The following is a 27,770-nucleotide window of genomic DNA, read 5'->3' on the forward strand; positions in this document are numbered from 1 at the left end:
TTTGCATGTCAAGAAATTTGAACACGTAAGGAAAAACAAGATCACAATGCAAAATCTTAAGCAAATGTGACTGCAAAGCACTGAGGAATATTTGCTCTTTTCATCAACAATTGAAGAAATGACAGAGCAGATGACAGCATTTTTAAAAGGTTACTGGGTCCACGTACCATTGATCATGACTATTCTGCATGCACAACACTGACAAATGCCTCTGAGATGCTGAATTCAGAATCTACACATGTCCTTTATGATAATAATGAAAAAAACTTTGCTCATTATATTTAAGGACATTTAAATACATGAGGTTGAAAGCGTAAAGCCTTAAGTTAATAATGAAATCAATACATCAGTTCTAGTGGGACATTACATATTCCTAGATAGGTCTTACTTACTAGATGCAAGCCCTCACTATGACAAAGACTTGTTCCTTCTTGTCATAAAAGATCACAGAGCCTGTGGGCACTGAGCTGAATACTGATCAATGTACCTGTATTTGTTATAGTAAAGGAATCTAAACTCTGGCAAAGGGCTACATGTGGTACCCAGTTTTAATTTAATTGAAACAACTAATCCTAAAATACCATATTTATAGAGTAAATATACACTGTGATTTCAACAGCCCACCAGAGAACCTGGTATAAAGGGGCCACCAATCATTAGCAACCACAAATTTTTACTACTTAAAATAGTACAATAGGAGCTGGTTTAGAAAACAATTTGCTTCTAAAGGTAAGTTCACTGAGGCTTATAGGAAATATCTATAGGAAGCACAGATATGAATGCAACCAGTGTTGCTGCTTCCACAAAGACAGATTCAAGACTAATGCTGTTTGTTGGATTGTGTTCCAATTGCTAATACAAGCTTTGTGAGAGAACAGAGCAAAACAGAGGATGCACACAGACAGATGGACAGTTTGAGTGCACAAAACAGGCCAAACCAAGTTATATGGTTAACTCTCCATTTCCAATTTACAGTGTAAATTCTTCCCCTGCCAGCCTCTCTGGATTCTCCTTATATGTGGCAATAAATTTGGCTTCTTGTCATTTCTCTGAACCAATCACCCCAGTCTTGAGTTAACGCTTTTCTACCATTCTCATACAGCTTTCTTTTTTCTTTCCTTGTTTCAGACATTAGTTTTAAAAGATACACTTCTTTTAAATTGGAAAAAAAATAGGAACAGTGGTGGGTATAATTGAAACATAAGTGGCAATAAACCTGCAAAAGTTAGTAAAGAGTTAAAGGAACAGTAACATCAAAAAATGAAAGTGTATAAAAGTAATTACAGCATAATGCCCTGTTGCCCTGCACTGGGGTACACCTGGTGTTTGCCTCAGAAAGACTACTATAGTTTATATAAACAAAGCTGCTGTGTATCCATGGGGGCAGCCATTCAAGCTGTAAAAAAGAAAGGCACAGGTTACATAGTAGATAATAGATATGCTCTGTAGAATATGGGCTTTATCTGCTATGTAACCTATGCCTTTTTTATTCTTTTCCAGCTTGAATGGCTGCCCCCATGGCTACAAAGCAGCTTATTTGTATAAACTATAGTAGCAAATCTGTAGCAAACACATCAGTTTTACCAGTGCAGGGCAACAGTACATTATATTTTAATTACTTTAAATGCTTTAAATTTTTAGTGTTACTGTCGATGCCCAGAAAGGGGTCAGTTGCATGGGTTTCCTTGAATTTCATGGATCAATTCTGGTCCATGGTTAATGAATTGAATCAACTTCCCTCCACCATACGCTTCACGGTGCAGATTGACACCAACTCAATTTCCTTCTTGGACTTGACTCTATCCGTCACAGATACTACGCTCACTACGACCACATTTCAGAAGGATACAGACCGGAACACACTATTACACCATGCCTCATGCCACCCTCCCCATACCTTACACAGCATACCTTATTTGCAGATGATACGCATAGTGAGGAACAATTCTGACCCAGCGAAACTCCAACTTCAATTGGAAGATTTGAAAACATGTTTTATGCAGAGGGGCTATAATCCACAAGTCCTGGATACCCACATACAGGTTTCCACACTCACCCAGACCAGTGCCCTTAACCCAAGGGAGAAACCACAGTGGAAAATGAAAGAGGAGAGACTGACTTTCACCACGACCTACACACCTGATAAAAAGTCACTTACTGATGCCATTTTTTATAATTTATTTATTATTTTTTGGACTGTCCTTGAAACCACCCATTTTCCGACACCCCCACGCATTGCATATAAAAGAGGGAACAACCTGAGGGATCTCCTAGTAAAAACTGACCCCAGCCATTGCTACCAATCATCTATGACCAATACCTGGCTCCCTACCACCAGATTGGGCTGTTACAAATGCCCAAACTGCACAACCTGCAACTCTTTGATCACTGGACCTTCATTCAACCACCCTCACACAGCAAAGGTGATACAGATTTTACACAGACTGACATGCACTTCAAAATGTATTATTTACTTTTATTATTTATTATTTACTATATTAGTCCATGTGGACTTATGTATGTAGGAAAGACTGTGACCACCTTCAGGGACAGGATGGCCAATCACAGATCGGGCCATCAGAACAGCGCTTGCCTCTGGTGAAGCCAGCACCCCTGTAGCTTCACATTTTCTACTACATAAACACACTCTAGCAAGCCTGAGATGCATGGTAATCGACCACATACCACCACCAATCCGGGGAGGCAATCGGAATAAACTTCTCCTACAGAGGGAACTGAGATGGATGCACAGGCTCAACACCATTAGTCCTAATAGACTGAATGAACTTGTATCCTATTCTGCATTCTACCTCCAATGACTTCTAATACCTTATGGACTGATCATGGCCAGACACTTCATATTGTGATGAGTAATCATCATTGCTCTGTAGTCACTCTGAGGATTTGACATTGTCCAGTGAGACCTAACACAACGGTATATGTCACACCAATACCATGAACTTAATGCGTTCCATGAGACAAAGTAACAATGGTTTCGTGCAGCCCGTGTCTACTTTAAAAGGTATAGAGGTTTTAGGAAAGACTGCAGTGAGAAAAATGTTACAATAACCATTTAGGGGTTACACGCTGCTACAATCTGCCTTAGGTGAAACTTTGTTACTAAAGGATACCTATGCAACGTTTAATGTGAATACCAGAACTTTGTAACACACAACTTTACTGTTGAATAATATGCTCTGTGTTGAGACTTTGTTTTTCCTTACTACACACCGTCTATGGTCTATTCTTTTTTTCTTTCTTTTCTTTTTGTTTTTCCCTTATAAACCCTGTGCTGTAGGCAACAACTAAATCCATAGGCCTGGAACCTGAGAGGCATACATTGAACAGGCTTTTTATTTTTTATTTACCTATTGTTCCCTTTTGTGACCACCTATACCCATTCCTTTTATTTAAACCGGCTACCGTTCAGAACCACTATATGGGTTGTGAGTTACTGGAGCACTTGGTCTACACTATATCCCTTATTCATTACCACCCCAGTGCCCTCCACTTAACCTAAACAGATCCGCCAGCTTTGGTGGTTATTATGAGAAACTGAAGTTTCTTTCCTCCGTCTCTGAAATGACTGACACTGGGCACGCAAAGGGGCCCCTTCTATACTGCTTTGTGAACGAGCAGAGTGAAGTCCGTACCCTCGCATCCCCGCAACTATAATAGGTCCGCTCCTTTAATGGACGGGAGGGACCCTGCATGTCAGCTGCGACAATGGTAAATTGTCTGCTTCCGGAATGGACGCGCATTATCAATATGAAAAGAGAGGAACCGCTGTGAGGTTGGGTAGGTGCAGGGATGTGTGACCATATAAATGAATGTATTCTGTACTGTCTGTTATGCTGCAACATGGCACAATATGGGAGCTGCAGTTCAGCTATACAGGGTGCTTCTTTCTCCATTTCTTTTTCCTTTTCCCTTTTTGATTTTATTTTCACTTCCCTTATCTTTGTATTCCTGGAGCCTTTGTATATTCGCTCTCTTTATCTTTGTTTTCACTTTTTAGTTTTGTATTGTGGTTTTTCTGTTTTTGATATATGTACACGCATGGGGGTGGGCACTGGCTAACAATTGAGTGATGTCATCAGACTAATTTTGGCGCCATATTGGGTTTATCAGTGGGTTTCTGTGTGTGTTTATTCACTTTGAGAAAGGCTGTGGAAGTAGCTGAAACGTTAGGTGGACGTTTGAAATAAAGCTAATTTTTTTTCCTTACTAAGTCCTGTGAGTGCGGCATTTATTTTTGCATGCTATATATATATATATATATATATAAAATCCCACATAAGCAGGTGCACACCGGGAACGTTTACAAAAAAATTACTTTTATTGTTCCATAACGACGTTTCGGTCTCTTTCTAAGACCTTGTTCAAGACTAGAATACTAGTAATACAACACATCTATATGTAAATCACTAACCCAAATCAGACCCAATGAGATGTAACAATAGAATCATGTGAGTGAATCATGTGATAAACCCCAACCCTGCATCAAGCAGAGAATATAATATCTCAAAATAACAAAGCATAAAGTATATTATACAAATATTTGGCAATATACCCAAATTAGTGAAGGTGAAGTCAACAAGTATAGTAATATACCAATGCAATAATGTTTTTTAGGTATAAGAGCATAGAATATACTAAATACACATTTAGCAATATGCCCAAACTCGTGAAGGTGAAGTCAACCAATGTAATACTATATCAATGTAATAAAAACTTTTTTTGTCAGGTATAAAACTCAACACATATAGCAATAAAAACATGAAATATATGTATGAAATATACTGTATATATCCAAGGCAGTGGATTGAGGTAACACCATAAATCTAGCGTTGGTTAAGGAAGCATAAAAATGAACAATATTCGTTTAAACCAAATGGAGCCAGTATATTCAGTGTTTTGATCTAAATTGCCTCCCCTCCTTAATGGGGGAACAAATACATTACTCACATTGACTGAGAACCTTGATTGTACAATTGGTAATAGTGCTGACACTTTACAATACATATATATGTAGGTGCTGATCAATGTACCTGTAATTGTTATAGTAAAGAATTAAGATCCCTAGCAAAGGGCTTCACATGATACTCAGTGTTAATTAAGTTGAAACAACTCTAATCCTAAAATGTGAAAATATATTACCCACATTGAAGAGCACCTTGATTGTACAATTGGTAAAAGTGCTGACACTTTCCAGTACATATACATATATATGTAGGTGCTCAATACACGCTAATGCACATTAACATTGGCATCCTTGCCTGTGTGCTGTCAGATATGATAGTGTCTGGTGAGCTTTTGTGCAAAATTTGTTCCAGGAGGCCCCCCCTTCCTTCCTTGAGGGAAGCCACAATGGTAGGCAGCACCTGCCTCACGTATTTATGCCACTGTGTGTCCATACATGTGTGCTTAATGTTATTGATGTTTTCTTCATAACTGTCCTGACTGAGGACTGAAACGTTTGCTTGTTTACATTTTGGCTTAAGTTTTTATAGAGAATGGCTCCATGCAAAATGTGAGAGCTGCTCATACATTTAAATGAAAGAATTATTATAAGAAATTGACTGTGCATACAGTAAACTGTTTGCTTATTTAAAGGTATATTTATTGAAATGCGGAAATCATTTTTTTGCCTTGGGTAAAGTTTCCATAGACTTTAATAGCAAAACATCACAAGAACTGACCAAAACTCGTGAATTCTTCAGTAAATAGAGTGATAGAAAAACTGCCATTGAAACAAACACTGTGCCCATTGGTTTGAATGGATCATAGCAACCTTAAGCTCCTAAAGTTTGCCAAAGCATTGCACAAAATCTTCATCTACAGAGAAAATGTTTAGTATTGTCAAGATTAATATATATACTGTATTTCAGTGTAATAATAGAGAACATTGTTATTTGATAATAATCTAATAAAGGAATGGTCTCTAGGAAAATTAAATTGCTCATTGTATGTTATTGAAAGGGTTATTCCTTTTGGTAATTAATACATAGCTCCCAACTGTCCCAATTTTCACGGGACAGCCCCTTTTTTGACAGCTCAGCCAGGATTCTTACTGAAAAGTCCCTTATTTCCCTTTGATCTCCTGCACTGAATGCTAAAAAAGATACAATGTTGCTCAAACTTAATTAAAAAGTAGCCTTTGGCAGAGAGCCCAGAAATCTTAACAAGCTTCACCTGTACTTAGATACATTGTTTCTCATATCTAATTAAATAAGTGGGCTTTTGGCAAAGAAAGTTAAGAAGCCACACCTACACTTAGGTACAATTGTAACTAATAAACTAAACATGTCTCTTGGGGGAACTGAGACTCGCTGCTTAAAGGGCAATTTCCGCTGTCTTAACAAAACTGTAATAAAACATAAAACCAAACCCACAGAAATGTGTTCAAATAACCTGCCAAATTTAGTCAAATGGGAGTGGTATTTAGGGGGTGTGGTCGCAAAAATAGGCATGGTATTTCTTTTTGTCCCTCTTTCCATTTTCAAAATGTTGGGAGGTATGATTAATATATGATTGCATATTTTACTTACAAAGGAATATGTATGACAATACTCACAATAGGACTTCCAGAATCAGATGAAATAAAGATAATAAAAAAGTAAGTTTTGTACATTTCACAGTCCTAGGTGACCTATATAATGTTTTAATTAACACTGCTGCACATTTTTCTTGCTTTATTACAGAGCTTTTAGAAAAATGAATGGCATGCATGTGTATAGGAAAACACACCACATTTCTCTATAGGTCTTTACAACGTTTATAAATGTTTTTTCACCCTAACTATGACCAGAGAAGCTTACCAAAGCAGTCATTTGGCAAGGATGTAGGAATTTATTTAAAAAAATTGTAGTTAATTGAAGTGCCCTTCAGTTTAATTGATGAGAAAATACACTGCTACTGCCTGCTCATAGCACATTATCTAAACTGTGTCTACACAATATCACTATGGATACTAAAGAGAGCTTGCTTTGTATGCAATTCAATATTAAGTATGACTTGAGATGTTATATTGCCAATCATATAAATTGAAGTAGATGCTATGATATTATATACAATATAGTGTTGTGTTTAGAATTCAGAATTCTCCACTCCATTTACCCATTTTTTTTACATGTATATGTAAATTATTTATGTAATTACTTTATGTGGTTAATAAAACATTAATATGAAAACACATGATACCCAATTATGTGAGAGCACGTTGTATGATTTAATTGAATATGCTTTTGCAGATGGACATCTTTCTTGGTCTGCCTTGCATTGCTTTGTATTGCGCTTTGCACAGAAATCCCTGCATTCACTATTTTCCTGCATGTTGATGAGTACCACAGAGATCTCCAACAGTGAACATATGGGTCTGTATGTGCTGCCCATATGCATTGTTTCTATCACTGAAAGCACTTCAGAAGGCTGGGGCTGAGGAGTGCAATAATATTGTACACTGCAATATAATAATATATAAAACAGTTTTAAGTAGAGAAAAATAAGAATGAAATGCCAACTTGTAAAGAGAGTGCATAGAAACCATTTACAACTTAAGTATGATAACTATCAATTTTCTTATTTAAAAATAATGAATTTGCTCTTAAAATATTAAGGTCAACAGTAAGAATGTGTGTCCTTATATTTTAATACATTACATAATATTTTATACATTAATGAATATTCTATACCTCTTAATTGTAAAAATATGTTCTCCATTTTACATTATTTAAATGTAGATGACCTTTCTTTATTTTTATTATTTTCATTATTATTATTATTCATTCTGGTTCCATTAATACTGTAGGGCTATATGACACCAATGGGTGTGGTGAGATAATTGGTATGGGTATTTTTACTTTTAGAGGACAACACAATCTAGCAGTTATGAACTACTGTTCCAACCACTCAACCATGGCCATCATACCAAGATGTAGCAGTGGTGTACAAAAAGCTTAATTTTAGAACCAAGAGAAATGAAGTTCATGCTAAACATTCTAGAGAACATCCACCTTTGGCAAAGAAAAGTAGAGGTCCCATTCAGTGTTCCAAATCTTGGGAAGAGCTGCCAATGTAAGTCCCAGACTGAGCCCAAGATCATATCTGGTTCGTACAGATACAGGGCAGACTCTTTGTAGGAATCACAGACATCTGCTACAAATTCGAGAACAAATAACATCTGCCCAGGTCAGTGAAACCAATGATAGCACAAAAGGTACAACAAAATGGCCCCCTCTTTCTAAGGCAATGTCTGCAGCAGGTTATTCACAATCCATTTAGTCTAACTTAACAATGTTTAAGTTCTACTTTGAGATTTAGACTCTTAAGTTTCCTTGTTGTTTTTATTGTTGGTAACTTTGTCTGTCAGGAACTAAAAAGCAGCCATAAAGGCACAGGTCTGTATTATAAGCTTATTCAATAAAGCCATAAGTTCTGATCAGCATAAATTGAAAGAATCATACAATGGAGGCATTTACTATTGCTCATTTTTTTCAGTTTGGGTTTCCTGACACCAAGAACCTGATTTTATCATAAAACAAAAACATTTTTTATGATTTTTTTATGAGTCAAAACTGTGACAATTCCAAATTAAAAAACATTAGTGACAGATGTACCTTTAACAACTGGAAGATCTTTATTTGGTTTATCTGGTTGTAGAGGTTTGTTGGGGGAAAATCCGAATGTTATTAAACCCCCCCCCCAATGCTATGATGCTCTGGATCACCTCAGATAGCTTTACAGTGATTGCAATGAAAAGCATTGCAAGTAGACTCATTATTATCACCCAAGAAAATGCCAGTGAGTGTTCTTAGTGATCATGGGTGGTTCTTACAGTCTGTCAATGGGAAGTCAGCTGCAATGATATACAGTGTTTGGCTTGTTATTACTTGCATTACCAAGCGACCATGAGTTACAGTGTTTATTGAAAACACAATACCAGAGCTGCAGAAATGGACACTACCTTTTGCCTGTCTTGGTGAAAGACATAGGTGAGGTGGTGCAGAATTACTGCTTCCTAAAGCTGAGATCACAAACTGTAACAATGGAATTTGAGTATTTTGTTGCAAACACACCAGGGTAGCTTTATTTTTTTCAGATATATCTGAAAAATATACGGCCACCTATACCTAAATGTGGTAATATAATTCCACTCCTTTCCACCCTTCAATATAAAAGGCTGCTGTGATTGAGAATTGATTCACCAGTGGCAATTGTTTCTAATACAAACTGAAAGGAGTTATCAATCTTTACGCACCACCCAATGCATTTATTATAGTTTGTGTCTTACCACTAACATATTATCCTTCCAGCTGCATGTAATGAGTTTTACCAACAGAGAATTCTATGATTTGCATGCAAGCAGAAATATGTTTTAATGTGAATAGTGAACTTCCATGTGTGATGGTGATTTATGGGTGTACCTTATATTGAGACTGCAATTTAGAAATTGTGAAGGCGTTTTAATTTGAATTCTGTACTTTTGAGATTAAATGAATAAGTATGAATATACAATGTAACATTGTATTAAATACATAATTTTATTGGGCTAATGTTTTAACAATTATTGAGTGATTATACTTGAATGAGTTGAAAATCTATTTAGTATGATGTATCAAATGAATTGTATTAATGTGTTCATTTTTCAGTTTTTGCTCGTCAGGGTTATTTCTGTTGATTATTTTAAAATACATCTCAATGATTAAGATATATTTATGCTATATTCTATTTAATTAGTTTTGGAGTCTATTGCAATTTACCTGGTGTGATCCTCGTTTATTTTGTCATGTGATTTTACACAGCACTATTGAACAGTACCCTAGAATTCCCACTTTTTATTTGTTTTTATGTAACTTGTTTATGCCACTATACCAATAGATGTGGATGGGAAGTAAGACTGATGGAACTTGGTTTATAATCTTTTAGCGCCAAGCAGAAAGCCTTTGGAAATCATGGGTAGGTAGTGGTGCATGATATAAAAAACACTTTGAGGGTTTGGACTGCTACACAGGTAGCTCTAATAGATATAACATTACACAATGACTTTTTCATTGCTATTAGAGTGCAAGACAGTTGAAAAAGTGAATGACAGCAGGAGATTGGTTTATATCTTACTTGTTATCTGGTTTAAGAAGACTGGTGATTAGCAAATCAAAAAAATGTCCAAAACTGTAGAAAATTCGCTTTATCGTGACCGCACCTTTTTTAAACACGCATTTCTTTTTTTAAACACAGCTTTTCTGCAATGAAATTTTGCAGTTTTGTGCAAAAAAAAAGACAATGCTGAAATGCGGAATTTTCCTGCAAATCCATGCATAGTGAAAAAATTTGCTTATCACTAAAGAAGATACAAACTTGAGAAGTTAATGCAATTAATCAAAAAGTTTGTTGCTATACATTACTGAAAGTTTATGACTTTAAATTACCCCCTTAATTTAACTGGGAATATACATATGCTTGAAAGATAAGTGCCTGTAGTACATTTTGCATGTATTTTGTGCTGTTGCAATGTAACATACAGTATAACAATAGTTTGTGTTTGCACTTTTGCCTCTTGTCGTATGTGACCTTTAGAATGGCCTACAGGATTAATAGCATGCATCTAATGTAGTTGTTAAATCTTTAAGTTTTCTATTCCACCTGACTGTTGCTCCAAATATCATATACAATTTAGTTGTTCCTCTGGCTCAGTTTTAGAGGGTTCTTGATTAATTTCTGCAAATGAATGATGAACCCCTTGTATAAAAATGTTTTATACTAATGCAGATTTTTGTGTTAATAACTTATCAAGGGTGGATCATGACCAACCTGAAGTTGTGAACATAAAACACAACTATATAGAAACAAAAGCTTATAGAGAAAAATGCCTTCTTAATGGTTGCTATGAGTGACCTGTTGTAATATAGCCCATGTAACTCTTAAATATAAACTAAAATGACTATTTTAATACAAAGATGCTTGCTTTGTAGGCACTGCAATGCTGTACCAGTTTCCTAGCAACATATGTGAGTGAACAGTCATGTCTCTCACCCTGGGAGCTAACTTATCCAAGCAAAAGCACGAATGAGTTTTAATTACATTGCAGTAACCTATGCTGTATCTGTATATGCAATGTTAGGTTCAAGCTGGGGTATTCTGAAATATGTTCATTTTTATAGAATACCATATACAGTATTCTGCAAAACTGTAATAAGATTCCACCTTATATTAGCTTCCCCTAAACTAAATGGCTGCTGTCTTCAAAATTGTTCTGCTATCCTTCTACTGTTTGTTATAATATATAAAGCAGATTGTTAGGTTTATTGCATGTCTTCTTTGGAGTATCAATATAAGCTATGACAATGAATGGAAAATTAGGCAAATTGTATTAAATATACTATTTCACTCAGTTTTACAGTTTGGTTCTCTCTAAATCAGTGATCCCCAGCCTGTGGTTCATGAGCAACATGTTGCTCACCAACCCCTTGGATGTTCCTCCTAGTGGCCTCAAAGTAGGTGCTCTTTTTTGAATTTCTGTCTTGGAGACAAGTGTTGGTTGCATAAAACCCAGTGTAAAGTCAAACAGATCCTTCTATAGGCAACCAGTCCACATAGGGGCTACTAAATAGCCAATCATAGCTCTTATTTGAACCCCCAGTAACTTTTTCCATGCTTGTGTTGCTCCCCAACACTTTTTCCATTTGAATGTGGTTCACGGGTATAAAAGGCTGGGGATCCCTGCTGTAAATAAATGAATTCCCAATAAACCAGATGATAACCAAAATAAAATAATTTTAGTATTTTGGTATCAGTAAAAATACAGTGTTATTTAGCTATTTAAAAGTTAAAAATAATTTATTTATGTCCATATCTGCTCCAGAATGTTGATTCCTGTATATGCAGGCTAACATCATAAAATATTCAATGACTACACATACATTCTATCGACTTGTACTCCATAGCTTTATGTCCTGTTTACGTCAAGTAAAAAAAAAAAGGACTGAAATATATTCTGCTTATGTATTCCTTTATTAAATTAGACTGCATATATGCAACACAAAATGCTTAATGTATTTAAATAGCATGCTTCCTGATCAGAGAGGTGAATAGATTTCAGGGTTGTGTCGCAAAAGCCTTAACGCGTATCCCACTATAAATTGATACCAGTGTTGCTGCATTACTTATTTAAATTTGTGTCTAGACTTCTGTACTGTAGTGCTTAACTGGTTCAGCACTATTGCAAGTGTTATTTAGCATTTTTACATGCTGCCTGCAGTCATATAGCAAATTATTGCAGCTTGAGTTTCATGTCTGTTTTTAGGATTAAACACAATTTGTACATTATTTTATAATGCTAAAAGTTATGCTTTTGAGCTATTTTTATTCTAGGTTTTAGCAAATCAAAATGTCTTCTGGAATTACTTAGACTGTAATCTAGTACAATCTATTATTCAGGCACTAGTTTTGTAAATGATGTATAAAGTTTCCTGAATTGCTTCTTGCCCGGTGGTTCTTTTTACTTCCTGTGATTTGTTTTCTTGATTGCAAAGATAAATGTGAACATAGTGAGAACCACAACCCTAGACACAAGTTAAATACAGCTTTAAATACTGGTGATTATTAACCACCAGGATAGATTTACAGGTCCAGATTTGTGGAGAGGGGCAGGGAACGAGGGCAGCCTGTGGGCACTGTAGATTTACACAGACAGGTTAGATAGAAACGAAAAAAGAGAAAAATGGAAGGAAGGAAGGGAGGGAGGAAGGGAGGGAGGGAGGGAGATTTAAATACCAAGTTGAACTACTTTGACTTGATGTCCTCTCATATACAAATAGCTATACAAAATGACTATTTAAACAAGTAAATTCCCTGAGGCTGGTTCAAGACACACCATTTAATTTGCTTGCACCTCTCTTTGGTGATGGCCAGTGTTGTACATCATTCAAAGGGGAGCCATATTACTCTGAGTTCTGATTCTACCCTACCCTCTCCATTGAAGTTGACAAGAAGCTTATTCTTCACAATGAATGGCTTAATTGCCCACATGACTTTTGTCAGGCTGCTGACATCAGACTCGCATAAAATGCATTAAACATTTTTAAGGGTGTAGATTTCCCTAAGTGACTAATGATAATAAAACAGAGAAGCTCATGCCAAAACATTTCAGCCACAGGGCTTGTTTGACCCACTGGTAGGTGCCAAAATGCCAGTTGCCTGAATCACAGTGGTAACTGCAGGGCTTATTTGCTCCCTGTGAAATAATATGCATTATAAGGGCAATCAAACCTAGAAATGCATACCTCACCTGTATGATGGCTAACAATGAAGCAGTTTGCAAACTGATTACAAAAAGGCCTAGGTTGTGCCCAGGCTTTAGCAAAACTTGTACTTGCAGCGCCTTCAGCAGGCTATACTACTCTAGAAGTTGTTACACATCTTATTTTAATGTTATTATTATTAGTGTTATGCTGAGATAATGTCAGTTCTGCATAAATAAAGAACAATAATGTCATGTTATTATTATTACTATTATTATTTTACTGAATCCTTTTTTACAGCATACATTATATTGCAACCACACCATTATTGTTTGGAAGGTTTTGGTGGAAAATAATGGCTTGGTAATAAGTCAGTGAATTCCATGTCAATGAAAATTCAAATGTAGATAAATATGATAGATGCATTAATAAAAGAAATAATCTATTTTATAGTTCAAATGATGCAGGTACACACATCAAAAATCTCTCAAGTGTCTGCACTCCGATGCCAAAAATTTCCCTTAGTGGGGTGCTCAGTAAATTGCATAGAAAATATATATTTTCAGACTGGCACACCCTAATTAAAATTATAATGTCTATATTTTATCCTTAAGAAAGGTCATAATGAAGACCGAAACATGGGATTTTTGTGTGATATGCTCACAATAGACATTGTAATTTTAATTTGGGTGTCCCCGTCTGAAAATATATTTTATATATATATATATATATATATATATATATATATAGTATTTTGATATATATACTGCATAAAACAAATCACAGCCAGCACCAAGGCTCTTGTGGTTCAAAAACTTTGTGTATTATAATTGCATGTCCAACCAATGTTTCGGTCACCTTTGGACCTTTTTACCAAAAGGGGACTGAAACGTCGGTTGTATGTGCAATTATAATACACAAAGTTTTTGAACCCCCCCCCATTTTAGATGTGAATCATTGCATTAGATGACATTTATTTCCTTTTTTCATACAAACTGTATTGTTTGAAAATGCTACAGTTTTAAGCGGATATATACCATAAAATGCACTAAACCATGTAAAGTAATGTAAAATAGAAGTAAGTGCTTTTATTTTCATACCTTTTCGTTCAAATATGTCCATAACTACTTGAAAACTGTGCCTTATCCAGACCTTTTGCCAGCTTCCGGTTTAGACTCTTCAGTATGTGGCTGGGGCAGCCGGCCCTGATAGACTTCAGTAACAGAGCAGCAGCTACTTAAAGTGCAGTGAATATGCATAGGGTGGGTGGGGCTTTGCGATGTCACAGGCAGTCCGTTCCTCGTCTGCTCGCTCCTCTCCTCTCCCCCCCCCACAGAAGGAGGGAACTGGGAGGGGTTGAGTAAAGCCTGTCAGTCAGTGCTGTGACCGCTTCCTGTGGGAGTCTAAAGAGACACTCCCATCTTTCATTTCACTCTGGCTTCTGATTAGAGAGGTTGTCTCTGTAGCTCTCATATAATGACAGTTTTAGGAGGTAAAATGCTTTCAAAACATCTTTCTTTCTGCATCATTTCACATTTTGAGGGAGGATGAATATTATAACTGAATATGAACTTTATATAAAATGTCTCCTTTAAACCCTAATTTCCCCCAGAAGTGTTTCCCTTTATTCCATTAGGTGGTGGCATTTTACAAATACTTGTACAGTGTTTTTGCAGATTAGTGGGATGTTTGGATTAGACGAGTTAGAATGCTACATGTACTAGGGTTCGAAAGCCACTGAAGATTTTAAAATCCTATTTCAGAAACACAGAATGAAACAAAGGAAAGCCCCCTATAATTACACTTACCTTTGGAGACTGAAATCTAGTTACACTCCAGACCTTTCTGGCAACCTTGGGAGAGTAAGGAATGGAAAAAATATTGATTTTTGTTCACCTTCCTTTAAATCTAACATTAATCGTGAAACATATTGAAAGCAGAAGACATAAAATTTACCGAAACACATCAGTCACCAAACAAGATTGAGGCACATACTTAATTTCTTTCAAATGAGAGTAAGAAACATTTTACATGTCATTTAGCCAAGTAATAAGTGTTTCTTTTATATAATTATATACATATGTTTTATATTAGTGTTCATAGAATTATGCATTGGCATTTATCTGGTTTTGCTGATCTGGTTTCTTCATTACTCTACAAATGCATCATTTAATACAGTGATACAATACATGCAAATGCACCCATGTACAAGCTAGGGCCAGTTTCCTACAAGCTACAAGTTTCATGAGAAGATGATTAGCCTATCGCTATGTTTGGGGCTTGGGCCGAAACTAGAGCATCCCTAGGAAATCTATGCAAACAGAAGGAGAAAATACAAACTCAGTATCTGCTCAGACTTAATCCCAAGGCCCCAGCACTCTGGGATCACAACAGTAACCACTGCACAAACATGCTGACAACCCCAACTAAGATTATTAATCATTTTTATGTTGTTTATTTCTAGACCCAGTTTTGTGTGTTTTGTTTTGCTATGTTATATTAATACAAATATTTGCCACATATATTATTATATTATCACATCAATTTCACCTCATGTAGGGCCTGCATTCTGTGTTACTAGGAATTTAGGATCACTTTTTACAACAAATGACGCTATCATTTTACTTTAGTACAGGTATGGGGTCCCTTATCCGGAAACCCGTTATCCAGAAAGTTCCGAATTCTGCCATCTGCCATAGACTCCAGCAAATAATTCAAATTTTTAAAAAATGATTTACTTTTTCTCTGTAATAATAAACCAGTACCTTGCACTTGATCCCAACTAAGATATAAGTAATCCTCATTGGAGGCAAAACAGGCCTATTAAGTTTATTTAATATTTAAATTGTTATTAGCAGAGCTAAGTTCTAGAGATCCAAATTACGGAAAGATCCCTCATCCGGAAAACCCCATGTCCCAAGCATTCTGGATAACAGGTCCCATACCTGTACCTGTTTGTTTTTTAATTTAGAAAGTCAAACATTTGTGTGTATTAAACCAAACTTGTATGAAGTATATTAAGTCATTATAACTAAGGCATCTAAACACTGCCCCATGATGAGAGTTGGTGATGGTGCTACCCATACACTAAGAGAGAAACTGTAGACAGATAGGTATGAAATAGCAGCGATTTTAATTAATCTAGACTATTAATTAAAATCCCTGTGTTAGGGGATTTTAAAATAAAAGGCTTACTTATCCTTTAAAACATTTAAGCCCCTTCACCATAGCATACTGAATGACTTTAGGAAAGTATGTCAGTATGAGAAGCGCAGTCAGGAAAGAATAGGGCACACAGAGGACAGTACAGGTATTGGATCCCTTATCCGGCAACCCGTTATCCAGAAAGCTCCAAATTATAGAAAGCCTGTCTCCCATAGACTCCATTTTAATCAAATAATTGAGAATTTTAAATCGGATTTCCTTTTTCTATGTAGCAATAAAACACTACCTTGTAATTGATCCCAACTAAGATATAAATAATTCTTATTGGATGCAAAACAATCCTATTGGGTTTGATTAATGTTTTATTGATTTTTTAGTAGACTTATGGTATTGAGATCCAAATTATGGAAAGACACCTTACATGTAATCAGAGAGACAAAATGCAGGCAATATCAAGCAGAAATAAAAGACTGCTGGAGAGGTAATGCGCAGATATGGTAGGTGAGAAAGTCCTTTGCTTTCTTGTTTTCTCTGGCTAAGTGCCTGTATCACTTTAAAAGCCTGTTTAGAATATTTCTTGTAGTGAAGCTCCTAGTCCATGCCCATCCCTCAGCTATCTACTACTTATTTGTGGCTCCAATTGTGGCACTTACTGTGAGGCTGAGTAGCGATTAAAAATGCAGTTGACTAGAGATATTGTTTTCAGGTTCCTCTAGGTCCTCAGATCTTTGCAAGTCCCTTATGCCCATGAGACTAATGTGATTACTAATGTGCAAGGTGCTAATGCATAAATAATAGTCATGCCCAATGAAATATTTTTTTATTATATATATGGTTTTTTGTGTAAACAACTCTAAGGGGCACATTTACTAACCCACGAACGGGCCGAATGTGTCCGATTACGTTTTTTCGTAATGATCGGTAATTTTGCGATTTTTTCGGCGTCTTTACGATTTTTGCGTAAAAACGCGATTTTTTCAGCGTCTTTAAGATTATTGCGTAAAAACGCGAGTTTTTCGTAGCCATTACAAAAGTTGCGCAAAGTCGCGATTTTTTAGTAGCGTTAAAACTTAAACGTCGCGCCTTTTTGCGCAAGTTTTAACGCTACGAAAAAATCGCGACTTTGCGCAACTTTCGTAATGGCTACGAAAATCTCGCGTTTTTACGCAAAAATCGTAAAGACGCCGAAAAACTCGCGTTTTTACGCAAAAATCGTAAAGACGCCGAAAAAATCGCAAAAAAATACGAAAAAGTCGCAAAATGTTCATTTCCAATCGGAATTTTTCCAATTCGGATTCGAAATCGTGTCTTAGTAAATCAGCCCCTAAGTATTTGGCACAGATATACAAATATCATTACCATTTTAATTTGAGATAATCAGCAATTACATAAGCGCTGAAATGTTTAGTTCAGTATTCTCTCCCGCAACCAAGGGGTACAAAACTGGCATCTGCTTTAAAATATAGTAACGAAACTGTGTATATTTCAGGTATCTCCCTGTGAGAAGTGTCGCTGCGACGCCAACGGCGAAGTAATGTGTACGGTGTCAGCGTGTCCTCAGACGGAGTGCGTGGATCCTGTGTATGAGCCAGAGCAGTGCTGTCCTATCTGCAAAAATGGTAAAACAATCTGCTTAGCGAATGTCTACTAACTGTTACGTGCTGCCTATGGAACTGTTTTTGAAGATTAAGGAAACTGATTTGGGACTTTATGATGCTTCTTGTAATAGGGGTTTTTGAACCTAAGTTTGAAAGAACTATACAGTTGCTCAGTTAATGTTATGTGCTGCTTAAATATAAAGCTGTAGTATACTCGTGTAGCATTTTATATGGCTTTAGTAGATTTAACTAGTAATGAGCTACATTTTTCGCCAGGCATGGATTTGTAGAAAAATTCTCCTTTTTGTGCTCTGCAATTTTTTTTTAACCAAACGTCTTCATTGAAAGAAGAAACGCCCATTGACTACTTAAATGTATTTATGGTGTCAGAGAAACCACCTGTTGACCCCAGTGCATTTCACAAATTCACTTATCACTAGATGTAGTCTCTTCCTGCAGATAGCCAGGGCCATTTTAATAAAAGGGCAAAAGAGGCAATTGCCCAGTGCTCACAAGAACATGGGGCCCACCATTATATTTTTATCTGCTATAACTTTTGACTGAAGTATACCCCAGAAATAGCAGAGCTTGATGAGCTCAACATAACCATGTGTTTTAATTTCTATTAGACAAAAGCTGGTATTTGTGATTACAGTTTCTCTTTTCCCACACTTTTGGTACAGGCTGGCACACCTGGACCTCATATCTATTTCAGCAAGCTCAGCTCTGTTTTTCCTGCTTTATTGTACTTCAGTTCCCCTGCTTGAGGGTAGTCCAATAAGCAGTTGTGGGAACCCATCAATTAGATCTGCCCGGGCCCACTGGTACCTTAAAGGGCATGTAAAGCCTACATTTGCCTACAATGTATATCAGTTGGGCATGTCTCCCCAACCCAAATGCCATCATTTGTATTGCATATATCCCCTCCGCTTGCCAGCACCATGACATTTTCCTAAAACAAATTGCAGCCCGGTGGCCATTTTTCCTCTGATACATAATCAGATACATTAAAATCTGCAAACAGCATACACACACACACAGGGCCTGATTCACTAAAGTGCGATTTAACGTGCGCTATTTATAGCGTGCGGTAAAAATTTTACCGCGTCTTAATTTTGGCGATTTTTCGCACGATTCACTATAAGCATACTCGCGCTTTTTTACGCGCGATATTGCATGCGTTATTTAACTCGCGAAGACTATTTCAATGCGGTATTTGCTGGTACATGTGCTAAATTACGCCCGCGAATAGTCACCGCATATGAATGGTAGCTTAGAAATAGTGTATAAAAATTGTCGCCGCATATAAATGGTGTATATAAATATTAGCCACATATAAATGGTAGCATATAAATGGTATCATATAAATAGTAGATGCTTATAAATAGTAGCCACTAGTGATGAGCAAATGTGTTCTGGTTATCTTTAGTGAAAATTAGCAAATCTTTCGAAAGATCCACGAAACGGCAAAAAAATTGTTGCTGTGACTATTATTTTTTGACGCTTGTATAAATTTTTGTATGTGCGGTGAATTTTTGCGTGGCAAATTTTTTCAGCCGTTTTGCCATTGGCGGATTGTTTTGCGAAACGCATGAAAAAATCCGCCGCAAAAAAATTCAACGCACGTCCAAAAATTCGCTGCGAATCCATGCCTGGCGAAACATTTCATCACTTGTAGCCAAATATAAATAGTCGCGCAAATGAACGCATGCCATGTTAGCCATACACGCCAATACTTGCAGAAAATTACTGTATTAAAAATGACCATTTCCCTGCAAACTGGCGGCTGTGTCACTCTAGGGGAAACACATACTTGAATAAATAACACTGTAAGTCCATATTTTATTGCAAAAAATCATTTACTGTACTTTTGTATAATTTTTCGCCTGCCTGTAGTAGGTGTTAATTTTCGCATAGCCGAATGCGATATTTAGCGCACAAAAGTTATAGTGAATCATGCGATCATATTCTTTTCAGCACGGAAATGAACGTATGCGGTAAAACTAGCGCGAGAAATACTGCATGCGAAAATGCGACTTATCGCATGCGGTAATGCTGTAGTGAATCGCGCGCTAATTGTCGCGTCTTTTTTACCGCAAAAAAGCGTGCGATAAACTTTAGTGAATCAGGCCCACAGACCCTTATTCAGCATACATTTAATCAAGAATACAGGCTCACACAGGCACAACTGTCTCTGATAAAAGTTCTGCTTTGTTTGAGCTGAGCTCAGGAGAGGAGGTTAGGAGAAAAAAAAATGAAGCAGACAGCTAGAGCTGAGTTTCTAAGGGGACCTGCAATGCCATCTCTTCACTGGCTGCTAGACTGGAGGGCATGTTTAGTAATCTGAGCTTAGAACCACTGAGCATGCCCACAAGCCAGAAGTCAAAGCAATATCCTGAGTGAGGGGGCTGAGTGGGCTTCAGGAGGAGAAGGAAAAGTGATTAAGGGGATGTTGCAGCCTTACTATTAACTTCTGGACAACCAGAGTGGCAGGTACTGAAAGATTTCAAAGAGGCTGTTCACTGATTACATTTTTGTGTGTGGGGTTTACTTGTCCTTTAAAGCAGCCCTGCAGATAGCTGAGCTCACACAGAAGCTGAGGGTGCTATCACACGCATTCTAGCTGGCCCAAATAAATAAGGTTTATACTGTGTAGGGCAACTTCACAGGACACCATTTAGTAATCTGTATATCTGTATATCTTTGTCTTGTGTTGTGTTTTGTAGATGAACATTTCCCAAATTTTCCAGAAAAAAAACATACAATATCTGAAAATATCACTGTGCTGTTGTGTTTCTCCTGAACCTTCCTAACACTTGTTGTGATGCCAGTCTTAAAGGTAGTGTTTAGAGGATCATTGTTTCACCACAACGTTTTAAACCTTTAGATTTGCTGTATAGCAAAACAACTTTTTATAACCGGAGAATTTAAATGGCCCATGTCAGCAAGGAATAATGAGAGGAACTTTGTGAATAACATTTGAAGCTTACTAGTTGCACACGGTATCCTGAGGTAATAATTAAGATAAATTAAGCAGATAAGATGGTACAGATTTATTTACAAAATATATTGTTAAGGGAATGAGAATATAGCAGGATGTTCTTGGGACAATTGCTTATCTGAAATCATTTTGATGGATAATTAACTCTACTTCAGAGTAATTTCTGTTTCAATGCCTCTTAAACAAACTGTTTTACTTAACAGCCACACCAGGAACTGCCAAACATTTTTATTCAAGCAATTTATTAATTTCAAACCAACTCAAAATTGTCTTCTGTGGGTTTAGTAAATATTTGTTGAAGAATAAGGAACTGCTTTACTTAGTAAATAAGCAAAAAAACAAACAAAACAAAACACCCTAGTAGTTAATTTATAAATAGGGTTTTGTACATGAACTGTAGGGAACAATCAGATTAGTGGGATGCTAATTTTGGGGGTATCCTATCTGATATAACTGAATCAATGGATTAGTTTTATAGCAGAACAATAAATAGTATTCAGATATTAAGTTAAACACATTACAGCTGTTTCTTTCCTACACATCTTATTATTATATTGTACAAAATAGGTGTTCAATAATTAGTTGTAAATTATAAATATTGCATAAAAATTGTAACTAGGTACTGTTACTAATTAACAATCAAATATTCCTGGCATACAAATTCATACCATTTAAAGATACCATATACTATATATTGAAGAGGGGATAAAAAATCAATGATATTAGCTAAATGTATGCATAGTGAGGCAGTCTAAGTTTTGCAAACAGTGTATGCTTGTTTCTACAAGAGACTACAGACTCTCATTAGCTCGTCCACTCACAGGAAAGAAGCTGCTGTTGCTAGACAACGCCATCATGAGTGACCTAATGAGAAAATGTTTAATCATTTTTCTTTTTTATCTTTTGTACTCAATTTGTGGAAACATTTTGTGAGTTTCCTTTGTGAATTTCTTACTGTAGAAAACATTTTGTAAGATTTTTAAACAAATGTTTTATTGTTTTTTTATGTTCTGTTAACTTTTAATACTATTACTATTTTTTTTCTATTTTGAATACATTGCATTTTTAGCAACTCCCTGCAGCGGGTTACTCCCAGCCACTGACTAAGGCCTCCCAGTGCTTTACCTCTAGGATGAGAAGGCTATTAACAAAAGATTAAAAGAGAACAAGCAATTAAAAAATCTTCTCTTCACTATTCGAATATACTCTTATAATCACAAAGAGAATGAGTTTTTCATAATGACTGCTTTCAGCTCTCTCGCTGCTAGTGCTTATATTTGCTGGGATATTGTCTTCTAGTCGTACATATGTGCTGCTTTCTTTATCAGCCCCTGAGTTGCCTTACTGAGCCCCTTGCAGTCGGATTAATCTCCCAGTCTTGCAGTTGCCTCTGCATCATCATGATCTCTCTTCAGTTCTGCAGTTCACCTAATCAGGTCCTATATCAGGAGGACCACCAGCTGATGATCTGTACAATATCTATTTCTATCTATTTCTATTTCTCCACTTTTGAAACAAAATCCCTTCAACAGAATGAATGTAAAGGATTAACAAATGTATTTTGGATGATGCAAGGTGACAAAAAATGTCCAGTGCAACAGACTCAAGCATAGCATTTTTAGTTCAAGCCCTATTAAGGTCCCACCCTTTGCTCACAAGGTTAGATATACAGTATAAGAAATCAATGTTGCATGAGCCTATTAATCCAAGAATATCTATGGGTAGTTCACTACAAATCTTCACTGATTTATAAAAAACTGGGCATTCAGGAGTATCTAGGAGTGTAAAGTATTGTCCTCAACTCCTGGAACAGTATTCTGAAGCACCACTATATAGGTTGCCAAAGTTCCAACTAAGGGAATAGACAGTGAAATTATGAATTGATCTTATCAAACTGTTTGTATTGTTTCAAATATCAAAAAAAATCTTACTGTCTAAAGGGGTGACTTCTTGTGGGGAAGCTATGCTCACCATTTGTCTTAAAGGACAAGGAAAGGCAAAGTCACTTGGGGGTGCCAAAATGTTAGGCACCCCCAAGTGACTTTAATCGCTTTGTACCCCGGGCTGGTGCCCCTGTTGGGAGAGAACAGCACCAGCCCGGGGTACCTGCAGCACTTCCTTCTTCCTGGTTCGCAAGCGTGCACATGCGCAGTAGAGTGAAAAGCCGAACTTTAACAGAGAAGTCGGCTCTTCACTCTACTGCACATGCGCCTACCGCATAGTTGCAGCTAAACCAATCAGGAAGGAGGAAGCACATCGCTACAGGTACCCCGGGCTGGTGCTGTTTTCTCCTAACAGGGGCACCATCCCGGGGTACAAGGTAAGCGATTAAAGTCACTTGGGGCTGCCAAGTTTGTCACCTTGATGGTGGTCAGGTTGAAATGCTCTGCCTGGTGTTGTTGTGACAAATTCTCGTAATTCGCTGCACGTAAAAAAATTTTTGTTGTGCGTCAAATTGGGTGTGGTCGCATCAGAAAAAGTGCGGGCAACAAAAAAAAGACACAGATGACCAAAAAAAGACATGGGCGACAAAAAAAAAGCACGGGCAACAAAAAAAATTGTGTGACAAATGCGTTTCGTGAACTTTTTGCAAATTTTCTTGCAGTTTCGTGAATTTTATGGTGAAGCGAAACACTCATCACTATATACTATAGTTAAAGTTTATAGATAAACATAGTTTGAGTATTTGCATAAGCTTTCCATGCCTTAAAATTATGTGCCCGATACTTTTACATCACCAATCTGATCCCCCCATGTTCCTTTATGAGGAGGCGCCCATATTTGTGCAGCAGGAGTCTGATAGCATTAGAACTGATAAGCTGAGAAGGGACAGTCAGGTTGGCAAACCAGTCAGGTTTAGGAACTTCAAGTAACAATTACTTACAGCCCTATTAGTGAAAAAATGATCAACATGACCTAAAAGTTACTTTTTATGTAGTAGTTTTTTCATGTCAGTATCACTTAAAATCATCTTATCCATTATTATTTACATAAAATGCTGCTCTCTGAATAATATACAACAGGACATTACAATTCATTGTTGTGTTGTGCTTTGTATATAGTCTGGTATTTTAATAGCCTGCAAAATAATTAAGATAAATGACTGATCATGCATGTTATTCTGCTTTACAGACATCTAGAATGTTATGAATGGAAGCAAGTCAAAAGTAATGGTATTTCTATATTTTCTAGAAAAAGTGCTTATTATTTTGAATTTAACAGAACCATTGTATAGGAAAACAAATGTATTTTACTCAAAAATTAGCAAAATAGAAACAAATGTAAATAAATACTTAAAATGCATATGCCAGTGTTTCCCTGTACTAATAATACAATGTACAATACATTTTTAGGCAGAAAATACTGAACTAGCCTTTACTGTTACCGGCACCCCTTCCTTTCAATTAAATCAAAATTAAATCAAACATTATATATGTATGTGTGTGCAGAATAAGAAAGGGGCAAAAATGTAAATACAGTATGAAATAACCATAATGGATATTTTTTTCCAGGATGGTACTAAAAAACTAAACATCAGGCCTCAATGTCAAGAATGTCAAGCAGCAGCTGCAAAATCTAATTACATGGCTTCTTGCATAAACAAGGCTGAAGCAAGAGATAGAAATAATTTTCCTATGCTGTATATTAACATTTGGTTGCCCCATCTCCTCTGTACAATCATTCACCCCCAACAGCCAAGGTGATGTAAAAGTACATTCAACTCATGAAAATGTAAACAGGAAACCATAGCAAATTATGAGTTTACTGGAAAAAGAGGTTCTGCCCAAATACATCTTAAGCTTTTTGAAACATAATTTCAAGCAAATTTGCAATATAGATCAACTAAATATATGCAGCCTTTTTGTGATTCTTAGGGGTCCAGTCATTAAAGTACAAATTTTGGGAGGTTAAAAGCATGATTGCAAAAAATTCGTAGGAGTAACCACGATAATTTCTGATGTTCAAAAATGTCACGAAAATTCTTTTCCCGGTCGTATGAAAATATCTCGGTTGTGATCCGGAAGTCACTAAATTTTCGTATCCGAACGATCGTAAACAGCACAAAAACCTTTCTGGCTTTGAAACTTCAATGCATGATTTTGGAAGCCTCCGTAGGACTCAGTGGCACTCTACAGATCCAACCTGGCCAAAAGATAGTCACCATACCAAAGTTTGCATGAATTCCAAAATGGTTGTAGTCTTTGCGAAAAATACGACTTTTTGTGGAATTTAATGAAAACCACGAAAAAGTCATGCAATTTTAATGATATTATCGTGGTCATTACGAAAAGTTCTATAAATTGGAAAAATTATGTTTTTTTCTGAAAAAAAAAAGTGCTTTAATGAATGGGCCCCTTAGGGGCTGATTTACTTACCCACGAACGGGTCGAATGGAGTCCGATTGCGTTTTTTTCGTAATGATCGGTACTTTGCGATTTTTTCGTATGTTTTGCGATTTTTTCGGATTCTTTACGAATTTTTCGGATCCAATACGATTTTTGCGTAAAAACGCGAGTTTTCCTATCCATTACGAAAGTTGCGTAAAAAGTTGCGCATTTTGCGTAGCGTTAAAACTTACGCGAAAAATGCGCAACTTTTTTTTTATCCCAGATACAGTGTATATCCTTATAATACACAAAACTTATAATTATACTGTCAATTATATCCTTCTAAACAGTCAGCAGTTATAATCATTGCATAGTGATGTCACATAACTCACTGAAGCCACCTCAGAGTCTTATGTCCTGTATAAAAGCACAAGACCAAACTCTCAGTGACTTATAATATTGTTATAGTTTAAAATATGTAAATTATTATTTGTCTAATCTCATACCAATCTAATACTAATATTAATCTAATAATTTACTATGGTAAGATCATCAGCCACAGACTTTATACACAGTTAGGGACTTCACACACTTCCTGAAATATGTATCTTTTGTAAAGCCATGACTGACAATCTGCCCTTTGTACTCATGGCCACTATAAGGCTTTGGTGGGCGCTGGGCAAAGATTGGTGGGCCCCCTCTGCCCTAATGATGACCACTTTTAGGCCCCATCCCTAAATACCACACACATTTTACCAAAACAAAACCCAAATGGGTCACTATAATTACTACAGAAAATGGATAATCAGCATACTAACCTGTGCCAGAATAATCACTGTAGAAATGGCCAATGAACATGGGTAAATCGGGCAGCCTTGTGCTTTTATATGGTGGTGTAACTAATCAGTTACTTATAATATGTTTATAAATGACAGTAAGGGATACATTTTCCACTTATTAAATTTCATCTATTATAACTAGTGCTTAGAGATGTCATTTGTTTACATGACATAGAATAATGCACAGCCTGATAATTATGAGGATATTAATAGTCACCTCAGACTTCCATGACCTGCATACAATCTAATCTTGTACTGGTACTATTCTTTTGACCTTGTGCATTTACAGTATATAGGCACGGAATACCTCAGTGACTCATATATATTGCAATAGGGGTTACATTATTACCCTTATAACTACAACATTGGTTTGCAGACTTTTTTCAGTTAAAGCCCTTCCTTTGAGTTCCTAAGTTTGCACTGGGTCCCTTTTAACTTACTAAACAAAAGTTGCATGAATAGAATTCATCTAATTTATTGAATGTTAACTTTCTGTATTCAGCAGCTAGTGTGAGAAATACTGCAAGGCATTCTTCTCTATGAACTGCAGCATGGTAATGAACACAATACAACTGTTTTATCATAATTGTCTGTCACTAAGACTTATATTTTGTACAATTCTGTAGATTATGAAGAGGTAACAATCAATAAAGATTATATTTATAATGTGTCAGTGGCAGGTGAAAAGATTGCCTGTCTATAACATACAGCCTGCCCCAAAGCTTAGATCCAAAGAGTCTATTACCATGGATACAGTGATGTCATGAGAAGAGCCGGGTCACTTCATCCAAAGTGATAAAAAGCAAAAAGAAAGGGAGGAAAGTATGCTAAATAGCAGCTGGGAGTAATGAGCAACAAGCGGGAAGCATAACAGACACAGTGTTCAGCAATGTACAATATAAAGACAACAGGGACCAATGAACTGAATGAAAAGACTGCTGGAGAAAAATTGTGGGCATTAGCCAGATATAGCATGAACAACATAATAATACCATAATTACTTAAATAGCCAGTAAATGAGAGCCCTGTGTAGGAAACAGCAGTGTAAGAGAGAGAAAGAGACTATTCTCAATTAGCAAAAGCATCAAATGAAGTGTTATTCTGCCTCAAGGAAACTCAATGTATTGCTTATGTAGACATTTGTGTGCGGGCTGGAAATGTTCCTACGTGCACCCACCCGCCTGTACCTACTTCTTCTCAACCTGAACCTGACTCGGGCTGAGTTTGAGAAGGGAATTTACTACCTGCAACCAAGCTGAGCTCATCCCAACTCCTTAGCTGATGTCAGAGATGATGTCATGAGGGGCGGGCTCCAACACTTTCGCCACCACCTACCAACAAGGAAGGAGCCCAGCTGCAGCCCACAAATAAGGTCATGTGTGCTGTGGCTGGAAGTTTTAGCTGCACCTAACCCAGACCCAATGTGTAGGCCAATGTTTTAGCCCAAACCCAACCAAATCACATGTAAACTCCTGGGTCCTGTGTGTTTTGGTACAGCCTTCCAAGATAGCTATGTTTAGAAATAATCATTTAATGGGGATATAAATATCCTATTTACAAAGGAATACATTATTGTAGTGATAAAAAGGAAGGCAAGGGTA

General features: G+C 36.6%; 1 protein-coding gene across 1 annotated transcript in view; it reads left to right on the top strand.

Annotated features, from left to right (window-relative positions):
* Positions 1 to 27,770, top strand: part of vwc2 (von Willebrand factor C domain containing 2) — a 221,697-nt gene that overhangs the window by 88,464 nt on the left and 105,463 nt on the right. Inside the window, exon 3 of the mRNA XM_002933417.4 lies at positions 17,893 to 18,022. Coding sequence (XP_002933463.2) covers positions 17,893 to 18,022 — 130 coding nt within the window. The remainder of the gene's footprint in view (positions 1 to 17,892; positions 18,023 to 27,770) is intronic.

This window comes from Xenopus tropicalis, chromosome 6 (assembly GCF_000004195.4).
Source record: "Xenopus tropicalis strain Nigerian chromosome 6, UCB_Xtro_10.0, whole genome shotgun sequence".
Taxonomy (NCBI): domain Eukaryota; kingdom Metazoa; phylum Chordata; class Amphibia; order Anura; family Pipidae; genus Xenopus; species Xenopus tropicalis.